Genomic DNA, 9,896 nt, shown 5'->3' on the forward strand with positions numbered 1-9,896 from the left:
TACTGGGAAATTTTAGCGGGGCTGACTTTCACCTTTCCGTCTACTGTTTACAAGTTGCAAGTTTACAAGTTTGACATTTAGTAACTCGGTTTTCTTCGATTATAAACGATTATTTACATTATTTATTGACGGAAGTCAGTAAGTTCGATTTCCAATTTTGAAATCAAAACCTGATACCAAAATACAAGTTAACTAGCCTTATTTACTATCTTGTTTGATTGTAAATATTGTAATTCCAAAAATCCTGAAGACCAGAACCTCTGTAAACGTACTTATGTAAGTGAATCTTGTAAGTAAAATGACATGGTTTTGAAATATTTATTCAAGTGTCGTTTTTACTCTACTCCATCGTGTTTCATTAATATTAGTACATTGTGTATGTAGTAAACATGTGTTCAATACTATTTTAATTTCAGGTTGCTTTTTGGGAAGATTGAATATTATGCGACCACAAAGACGGAGGAACGTTAACAACCTCGACTCAATCTAGGCGTAGGATAGGTCACTTTGACCTTAGTATGCGGGTTTGCTCACAGGTATTGTACGTCGAATAATATTCAATTATGCATTATACTTTTTAGATGAACCTAAACTACATTGCATTTTTTCAGCCATAAAAGACTACAATTATGAAAAATATGAAGAAAGTGCAACAAAATGTACAGACTACGCATCTTCATCCTCCACAAAAGTCTATATCGTTTATGGAAAGAACAATTGCAGAATTGAGTGAATTTGCAAAGTCGAAATCCTTGTTGTCTTCTGCTCCAAACTCTACAAGGAAAAAATCTGCAACCCAATCAATGTTAAACGTCTCTGGAGGCAAAATCAGGTGCGCACCATCAAGTTGCTGGTCAATGCCTCAATCAGAAAATAAGACACAATTTGATACTTATCTAAACCAAAAGAAAATGAAGTTCAGTTCGGATTCAGATTCAGATTCTTCGTCTAATATCTCAAAAAATAGTCCAAGACTCACAAGCTCTACTGCTGATGATGAAGATTTTGAAATTTTTCAGCACACTGTGAATTGCATTGAAAAAATACAAAAACTTAAGGAACCAAAGACCTCGAAATTAGCAAATCTTCCGAATTCTTTATCGTCATCGGAGGATACTAGTATTTCTGATTTGGATGATTCGGCTTTGCTTCAGCCCCCTTGCTCGAGCTCATCTACTCTGGTGTCCAAAAATATTGAACAAACAATAGATTTAACCTCAAGTTCTGATGATGACGGATATGATGCAAATCTTCCCCAAAGTGATTTACGACAGAGATCTGTGAGCACGGATTTTGCTCTTCAAGATAATGTTTCAAAAGTCCGATCGCCGCATACTCCTCGAGCACAGAGTTTGTCAGGAACCAGAAATGTGCCAGCGATAAAGAGGAAAGTTAAAATATCTACTTATTGTCCTCCTGCGATTTTATGCAGCAGTAGCGACGACAGTGACACTGACTCTGACAACCCTCCGCCTCGGAAAGCTTCTAATACCATTATTAACAACAAGAGAATAACCACTAGTTCTAATGCTTCTCCACACACGCACATCCGTCCCAGCTTAAAACCTAATCCATCGAGTAGATTATTGGATACTTTTTCTAATTCAGTAACAAAAAGTACTAAGTTCGTCCTCGGTACGAAATTTCAAGAGGTTCCTAGTGCCAATACTAATGAGAAGCTTCCACTCTCTAGAACAAATTCCCGTTTACACGTACAAATCTCTTCGGATTCATCCTCGGACTCTGACTGTCCTCCTCCTCGTAGAAGTTCAGCGACCTTAACCGTCCCGGGATCTCGACCTTCTTCTACTTATAATAAAGCCTTGGCGCAACCTCTAAATTTTCGTAACGAAACCCTCTCTTCTTCGACCGGTGACTCTAGTTCAAGCTCAGACGACGACGACGTGCTGCCTGGGTCAACTTCGAGGTTGAAAACACCTTCACCAAAACGAACCAATAGAGTACAAAGGATTACAAATAACAACAATACTTCTGTTTTGCCACCATCTTCGCCAAATGTCCGAATAGAAACAACCAATATAAAATTTCAATCCGAAACCAAACGACGGTCACGCGGTAACATAACGAAACAAAAAGTAAAATCAGTCGGGATCTTGACGATACACGATGATAAAGATGATAGTGAAAGCGATCGGTTAAAATACTCACTTCTGAATAGCAAGATTAATCAACCAGCAGATCGATGTGAAATCATATCAACAACTCCTGTAGTAGCTGAAGACATTACTAAGGACGATCCTAAAAGGTCCAACAATCCAACATCGTCAAAGGACACCTGTGAAGGAGAAAGTTCAATTCTCGTACAACAGAGCGATACATCTCATCTGATCGAGTTGGACACTTGTAACCCACCGACTAAAGCTAAGGATATTATTTCAAAACAGGATATTGAGGATTTTATTAAAAAACAACTAAAAAATAAATTTACGTGTCCAATTTGTAAAGAAAGGTTTGTCACTAAAACCGTACTGGCTCATCATACGAGTCGGAAGCATACAGGAGAGACATTTTTCTGGTGCGGTGTAGATAATTGTACCAAGTCCTTCGTGAGGAAATGTGATTTGTATCGTCATCAAAGATGTGTACATGCTTCGAAAGCACTGAAAATTCCTGTTAAGTATTCTCACAAAAATAGTGATCCTTCTGTTGACCATCAATCCACTAATGTTCTGTCTGAAGATAAAATGTTCACATTTAGATGTAATATTTGTGACAAGATTATGAAAAACCGACGGAATTTAGAAATTCATGTTGACACCCACTATGAAAATGAGCACCGATGTGATATATGTGGAAACAAATATTCCCAGAGATGTTATCTCAAACTCCACCAAACGATGCATGAAGGGAAAAAGAGATTTCCATGTCCAGAATGTAACGACTCTTTTCTTAAATTTTTTTCGTTGAAAAAACATCTCGAGCGTTTTCACAACTTTGGACCAGGAAATAAAACAATAAAAGCACAACAACAAACCACCTTTCCTTCCAGTGATCCCTGTAAATATTATACGCGTCAACAACGCAAAATTATATTGCAGGAATTAGAAACTTTGCAACAGGATGTGGAACCCCCAGGCACAGAGTACCATCATTACGATATGTTTACTGACTCGACTACAGTAGCTGTAGAAAATGAAGCATGAAATAAAAAATGTATTAATGTATTATTGCAATTTGATGGCAAAACATTGCTAAAATGTAAATGTTCTGAACTTAGTATTATGAAATTTAAATTGTCCCAATTACAATTTTTCTTAGAGGAATTAGCTTGAAATTAATTTAAATGGACTTTTTATAACTAGAGGAATTGCAAATTTATATTTGTATACTTAAGTGTGTATCTAATAAAGTACAGCGCAGTCATACTTTTCATAATACTTGCAACTTTGCAGAAATTGTGCAGCAATAGTCTCATTTGCAAGAAACTCTAGCATAATCATGAAGTCATTCTTATCTCGTATGCATTTTATGCATACTTATTTTGCTATGCAAACGTCGTTATATGTTATACAGCCATATAATGGTATTAAAACTATTGCAATAAAGTGTATTAAGGAAAATCTCTGTTTAACCACAACCAAGTCCACAAAAACATTCATTTCATATGAATATCATATGAGTACTGAAAATAAACCTGAGTGAGACAAACCAAAGTTCAAAGTTGACAGTCCAATAGGATATTTTCAGTTTCTCAACATTTCGAATTAACAAGTACTTAATTTAGAGATAGGGAATTATGGCTTTAAAGGGCATCCGTGTGCTCGAGATGGCAGGATTAGCCCCCGCACCATTTTGTGGGATGGTATTAATTATAATTTAATTATATTAATAGATAACCAGTGTACAAATATTATTAATTTTTTAATGGTCGTTTCAGATACTTTCAGATTTTGGTGCTTCTGTTATCAGAGTTGACAGAGTAAAGGACATAAAATTAGTTTTATTTATATGCAAATGCAATTTTTTCTATATGTTGTAAACTTTTGTAACAAGAACGGTGGCAACTCTCTGTTATCGGCGGATAAAATGGCTCGCGGAAAACGCTCCATCTCGGTTAATTTAAAAGATAAAAAAGGACAAAAAATTGTCCAACGACTCGCAGCTACAGCAGATGTTTTAATAGAACCTTTCCGCCCAGGTTTTTATCATCAACTAAAGTATGCGTCATGAAAAGTCATCCCCAGTTCAATACCTCTATTGCTTTCAGGTGTGATGGAGAAACTCAACTTGGGGCCAGAGAAGCTAATGTCACAAAACCCTAGTTTGATATACGCCAGGCTTTCTGGTTATGGTCAAACTGGACCATTCATCAAGAAAGCAGGTCATGATATCAATTATGTAGCTATGTCTGGTACGTTGGTATTCTTATTACTTCGGATATTACTTTACCCTTAATTAATTGATATAATTTCAATAAAAATAAGGAATGCTATCAATGCTCGGAAGAAAGGACCAGAATCCAACGCCCCCCATAAATCTGGTTGCAGATTTTGCCGGAGGGGGTTTGACTTGCGCTTTTGGTAATTAGTTTGGTCATTTGCTCAATGATCATTTTGATCAATAATCATTTTGCTTAGGGATTCTCATTAGCTTATTTGAGCGAACAAAATCTGGTCAAGGACAGGTAATTTTTAACGATCACTAATCATAATCAGGAGTACATTGGTATTAATTTGGTATAAATCAACTTGGTGGCTGAGAAGATTGTAGACACGAGTATGGTAGAAGGGTCTGCGTACGTCAGCTCTTTCATTTTCAAAACTCAGGAGCTTCCCATTTGGGGCAGACCTCGAGGACAAAACTGGTGTGCAATTTCAGTTCAGATAAAATTGAGCATATTATCATAATGTTATTATGTACAAGAAATATGCATATTTTATTTTTACAGGTTGGACACTGGAGCTCACTTTTACGACACTTATAAAACAAAAGATGGGAAATGGATGGCTGTGGGGGCGCTTGAACCACAATTTTATCATAAATTTATGGAAGGGCTTCTTGGCCATTCCGATAGTGATAAATTTATCGACCAATTTGCTGATTTTGAAGAAGGAAAAGCACAAATTAGTAAAATATTTTTGACAAAAACTCGTGCAGAATGGGAGACAATCTTTGATGAGTTTGATGCGTGTGTTACTCCTGTTCTTGAAATGGAGGAGGTTAGTTTAGTCTCTTTCTTGTCTTACTTATTTTAATACATTGCATTAAATTGCAGGCACCATGTCACGCCCTAAATAAGGAGCGAGAAGCTTTTGTTCAAAATGAGGAAAATGGACGATGGGAACCCCAACCCGCTCCGAAGCTGTCCAGAACACCTGGAACTGTGTCATGTTGCAAGGATCCAGAAGTTGGAGAACATAGCATTGAAGTGCTCGAGGAAATGGGGCTCAAGATGGAGGAAATACAAAAACTTATTCAAAGTGGATCTGTCGGAGTTTCTGCAAATGCTGCAAAGCTTTAAGAAAATAATGACATGTTATAAAATATTTAGGTTACATATGAAACATGCGACCCAATTATTTTTCGAACGGAATTTCCCAACAACAAATCAATCAACCCACACGTGTAACATTCCAGTAGAAACAATAAGAGATGAATCAAATGTCAATTTGTTCAAATTCATATTTATGTTGCTGAACTCGCTAAGTGAAAAATTTTGTCAATAAAGCCAAGAATGTAATATTATCTTTTGGACCTTGGGACAGTTCCTTTGTTACAAGACGCAAATTACTGTAATGACGTGTATATAAGAGGTTCGAGACCTCATTACTTTCCCCATTTTTACTTTCTCCTTCACAAGGTGCACAGGTCAAACTAAAATCACCTTTGTCTGAAGTATTCAGTGTTTCTTACTCAAAATATTTAATCAGTTTCACTCCACCTATAGCTCAACATCATGAAGATAAAATTGATTATCTGCCTAAACATATTACTCTTAACCAGTTTGGTGCTCAGTTTTATTCAATGTCATGTCACTAGGAGAAGATATATCAAAGCATTTGGAATCTATAACCATAATGGTAAAGAATTACATCGCGAATTCAAGACTTTTCTTCCACAGATGAAACTTCTAGGTGAGAAATTTGTCAAAACTATTACATGAACCAAATTATCAATAATGTAAGTATACCAAACGAACCGTTCCAAATTGACACCTCGCAAAGGTGTCATTGATAGTATTTGAGCCATTTCGTCCGTGCCCGAATGTTCTTTTTCTTTGCATCCATTATCCATCCTTTCGCAGATCGGCAAGAAGAAGAAAACTTTCCTTGGTATGATCGTGTCCCAGATCACATATTTTTATTTTTTGCCATATATATATATTACACGTACTATACTCAACTACGTAGTGTGAAACGTACGTTCATCGGTTGGCAGAAAAAACGTTATTTATTTGTTTCAAATCTCAATTTGGGTAGATAATTCCCTTTTAATTCATTTGAAAGTGCGATACTTATTTACAGATACTTATTTGTCAGCTCTTCAATAGAGCTACTTATGTATTATGAATGATAGTACATACATATGTGTGACGAGTGGAGTCGTAATACGTATGTATTTACGAGTTAAATTCACTTTGACCATGCACATTTGTATTGACCTTGGCTGTCTTAATTGCCATATACTAAATATTAAAACCAAAATCACAATTGCATAATGATAAGGATACGTGATCCGCGCAACATCACGCTCGCCAATACATACGTAATCTCATGCATCCAGAACTATGGATTAGACAGACAGATAAACAAACATACAAACATTATGTCATCCGTTGGTCATACCCATTCATAATTTACTAATATACATATTCATAAAACCGCAATAATACGTCACATATCATTAATGCTTGAAGCATTAAGTTATGCGAATAAAATATTGCACACAAATTGGCAGACTGCTGTCGTGCAAACGAAGGCCACTCATATTTACGAACCGTGTCGTTTAAACTGGAGAATGATGCGCCTGGCTTTCGTTTTTTAGTGCAATGTTTTCCTGTCTCCTGCTACGACGCTCGTGCACGTAACCTTATCCAAGTTATTGATTTTCTCGATGCTTGGTCACGTTCCCCACGCCAATTAAATGAGCACTGGGTTCTCTTTCACCACCGCACCGACTCCCAGTTCATCCTCAACCTGCAAACCGACACCATCCGCTAACGCCGCCACATTAGCCACACCTAAACAAAGCCAATTTAAACCAAATTACTGCAAGTGTTCCACCCCAAGCGACCGATTTCTTAGGTAGAGAAACCATAAACCACAAAGAAAACAATTATGGCTGTTTCTTCAATTGAACATGGACAGGTTTACCGATTCAATTGTCTTGCTGACAATAAGGTAAGAAACACATCATTAAGAAAGCAATCATTAAGAAAATTGGCAAAACTTGCACATTTGGACACTTCACTACTTTATTGAACTTTGTACTTTCTCTACATGATTCGTGTACGGTACTAAACAATAATTCAAAAACAAATGCTTCTTTTTGCCAATTTTCTTACAAATGAAGTAACAGATTGAAAAAAATCCACTCAAATGTCATTTTGAACTTGATAGTTTCTCGATCTGCACATGAAGACCACTGATCACGGAAACAAACTCATCGTCTGGGATGGCAACACATCCAATGCACAAAGATTTCGTGCTGAGATCGTCGGTGAGTTTGCCATAAACTTTCTCCCCAACGAACACATATTTATTTAAAGGAATGATGAAATTCAGATGACGGATTTCGACTTTTATCTCAATGCCGAGGGAAGGGAGAGCCTCTGAGAGTCATAACGGAACAAGGTGCGTGCCACAGTAATTTATTAACTCTTATTTTTAACAACAAAATTTTAATTATTATATAAAAAATTACATTGCATATGTTTAGCTGACGGAAAGGGACTCGTGATCTATGCTGTAAATTTACATTTGTTGTACTGAATATGAGTAATGTATTTTGCATAAAAATTTCATATGCTCAAATTTTACACAGGATCATAATACTGATTCCAACCACGTCTGGCATCTTGAAACCCACGAAGGAGGCGATCAAGGTACTTATGTCCTGATCATTAACAATGGAAGTGGAAAGGCATTGGCTAATCAAGGGTAAAAAGTTTTATGCATAATGCACTTATGCATGAAATCATGCATGACATTAACTGGAAATGTTAAGCGAAATGTTCCATGTAAATTTGCAGATACAAAAACCAAGTGCGGTGCATTAATCCAGACTTTAACGATGTTCACCAACAGTGGAGAATTCATGTTGCCGAGCACGACCAACCAGGCCACATGGATTAAATGTCGGCAAATCCTCCCGAAAATAATTTCATCTACTTAATATTTCAGCTTCACATGCTAATTAATTAATTCCTAGTCGACGAGTTTGTGTACGGCACTTCATACATACATACTGCCGTTATGTATTCAGTCATTCCCCGATATACCCAGCATGTCAGCAGAGCATAAATAATTGTAACTTTGGTAAATCCATGTAGTAGTCAATATTGTATGCAGAATGCAATTAACAAGTTCCTAATTCTAGTATTTGGTTTAAACACAAAAAATCTACTAATATTAGATAGGAAACCGGGTTTCACTCATTTATGCATGTATTAATCATTTTTTCATGCACACACACCTAAATCTTTGGTTTTAAACTGCCATAAACTTGTGTAGTTGTTGTTTAGTCAGCCCAAAGTGTCAAATCATTTTGTTACATAAACCTGTATACATATTAAAGTATTAAGTGAATACATTAATGCAATAAACTATATTACTTACACAAAATTGCATTGTGCACACTTAATTTTCATACTACATTTATGTCTGAGTAGATGATTTTCTGGTCTATTTAGCAAACTTACTTAGTGCTAAATATTATTTACTACATCTAATGATGTCTTCCAGTTGCAGATACAATGAATCCACCAGCCATTCACAGGATGAAGCCCTCCCGGTCAAATGAATTTCTGATCAAGAAAACTTTATCAAAGTTTCACAATAACCATTTTTATCCGATTCCTGCGCACCAAGGGAAGATCTCGTCAAATGTGACCCCAATATCAATTTCCTGCAGCAATGACTGTGTCAACGACTTCCTGTATGACAAGCACAAGTCATACGAGGAAACCGATTCTGCTGTAACAATCAGTATGGAACAACCAGCAAGTAAATACATAACTACCTTTACTTGAAAAATTATGCATAATGCCATTGAAACGGTATATGTACATATGTACATTTCCAGTCGATGTTATGCCAATATAGAGGAAATTTTTAGTTTTCTTTCATTTGAAAGGGGGCCACTAAACATGATGGTGCAATATTTAAGGAATTATGGTATACATCCAAGACATCAAATTACGTTTATTTTTACTTTTATTTTTCAGGAGCTGTAAGCAACTTGACCCATTTTTTGGGTTCCTTCTTGACATTCATTGGTCAAAAAAAGAAGAGATTAGACAATTCCAGATATTTGGGAATATCTGGCACGATCATTTAACAATGACTACAATGAGGTAATCACAAATCACTTGGGGGGGGATAACCAGGTTGGTTAACCAGATGGACAGATATTGGCAAACATGTTTCTACGTCTTTCACCCAATTGAAAGTGGACAGAAAGTCAGGATGGAACTTTCCCACTTTCTCAAAATCCACTATCGATGCTACAATGGCTTAAGCCACATTATAGTTGTAGATCATTCATTATTGCAGAAATGTATTAAAGCTTTCTGTGTAATAAAAATAACTGCTAGTGTTTTTCGTAATGCTGAATATAGTTTCAAATTTTATTGATACATGGGGTTCATTACTTGGAAAGCAAAATTGGACACTTTGGGATGAACAAGTTTAAGAGTTCATTCCGAACTAATGTTA

At 36.2% G+C, this 9,896-nt stretch overlaps 4 protein-coding genes across 6 annotated transcripts; all 4 read left to right on the plus strand.

The window, feature by feature from the left end:
* The first annotated feature begins 58 nt into the window (after positions 1–58).
* On the plus strand, positions 59–3,398 carry LOC110855631 (serine-rich adhesin for platelets). 3 transcript variants are annotated; one of them, XM_022104051.2, is made up of 3 exons: positions 59–289; positions 417–536; positions 612–3,398. In XM_022104051.2, the coding sequence occupies exon 3, from the start codon at positions 630–632 to the stop codon at positions 3,162–3,164; it is 2,535 nt and encodes an 844-aa protein (XP_021959743.1). In that variant the 5' UTR covers positions 59–289; positions 417–536; positions 612–629; the 3' UTR covers positions 3,165–3,398. The 3 variants fall into 3 exon arrangements, with proteins under 3 accessions (XP_021959743.1, XP_035702168.1, XP_021959736.1); XM_035846275.1 differs by having other exon boundaries at positions 59–276; positions 417–541; XM_022104044.2 differs by having other exon boundaries at positions 59–276.
* A 133-nt stretch (positions 3,399–3,531) lies between these two features.
* LOC110854599 (alpha-methylacyl-CoA racemase) lies at positions 3,532–5,706 on the plus strand. The gene is made up of 9 exons (XM_022103062.2): positions 3,532–3,823; positions 3,899–3,940; positions 4,015–4,159; positions 4,229–4,372; positions 4,446–4,541; positions 4,599–4,645; positions 4,725–4,825; positions 4,910–5,180; positions 5,237–5,706. Exons 1-9 carry the CDS (start codon positions 3,758–3,760, stop codon positions 5,480–5,482), a joined length of 1,158 nt encoding a protein of 385 aa, XP_021958754.1. The 5' UTR covers positions 3,532–3,757; the 3' UTR covers positions 5,483–5,706.
* Positions 5,707–5,779: 73 nt separating this feature from the next.
* Positions 5,780–9,787, plus strand: LOC110853040. The gene is made up of 3 exons (XM_022101266.2): positions 5,780–6,095; positions 8,925–9,185; positions 9,407–9,787. The coding sequence occupies exons 1-3, from the start codon at positions 5,918–5,920 to the stop codon at positions 9,517–9,519; spliced, it is 552 nt and encodes a 183-aa protein (XP_021956958.2). The 5' UTR covers positions 5,780–5,917; the 3' UTR covers positions 9,520–9,787.
* On the plus strand, positions 6,963–8,804 carry LOC110853031. The gene is made up of 6 exons (XM_022101255.2): positions 6,963–7,361; positions 7,581–7,680; positions 7,746–7,814; positions 7,900–7,928; positions 8,005–8,120; positions 8,213–8,804. The coding sequence occupies exons 1-6, from the start codon at positions 7,299–7,301 to the stop codon at positions 8,313–8,315; spliced, it is 480 nt and encodes a 159-aa protein (XP_021956947.1). The 5' UTR covers positions 6,963–7,298; the 3' UTR covers positions 8,316–8,804.
* Positions 9,788–9,896: the final 109 nt, after the last annotated feature.

The sequence above is a fragment of the Folsomia candida genome, unplaced genomic scaffold (genome assembly GCF_002217175.1).
Source record: "Folsomia candida strain VU population unplaced genomic scaffold, ASM221717v1 Fcan01_Sc001, whole genome shotgun sequence".
NCBI classification, from domain to species: Eukaryota; Metazoa; Arthropoda; class Collembola; order Entomobryomorpha; family Isotomidae; genus Folsomia; species Folsomia candida.

Bases quoted from the DNA above. Each gene is read 5' to 3' on its own strand.
- LOC110855631 (XM_022104051.2), top strand. From the start codon at position 630: ATGAAAAATATGAAGAAAGTGCAACAAAATGTACAGACTACGCATCTT.
- LOC110853031 (XM_022101255.2), top strand. From the start codon at position 7,299: ATGGCTGTTTCTTCAATTGAACATGGACAGGTTTACCGATTCAATTGT. The intron at 7,681-7,745 runs GTGAGTTTGCCA...GATGAAATTCAG, and splicing joins ATTTCGTGCTGAGATCGTCG to ATGACGGATTTCGACTTTTA. The intron at 7,815-7,899 runs GTGCGTGCCACA...GCATATGTTTAG, and splicing joins GAGAGTCATAACGGAACAAG to CTGACGGAAAGGGACTCGTG.
- LOC110854599 (XM_022103062.2), top strand. From the start codon at position 3,758: ATGGCTTTAAAGGGCATCCGTGTGCTCGAGATGGCAGGATTAGCCCCC. The intron at 4,160-4,228 runs GTTTTTATCATC...TATTGCTTTCAG, and splicing joins AATAGAACCTTTCCGCCCAG to GTGTGATGGAGAAACTCAAC. The intron at 4,826-4,909 runs GTGTGCAATTTC...TTATTTTTACAG, and splicing joins AGACCTCGAGGACAAAACTG to GTTGGACACTGGAGCTCACT.
- LOC110853040 (XM_022101266.2), top strand. From the start codon at position 5,918: ATGAAGATAAAATTGATTATCTGCCTAAACATATTACTCTTAACCAGT. The intron at 6,096-8,924 runs GTGAGAAATTTG...GATGTCTTCCAG, and splicing joins TCCACAGATGAAACTTCTAG to TTGCAGATACAATGAATCCA. The intron at 9,186-9,406 runs GTAAATACATAA...TTTATTTTTCAG, and splicing joins CAGTATGGAACAACCAGCAA to GAGCTGTAAGCAACTTGACC.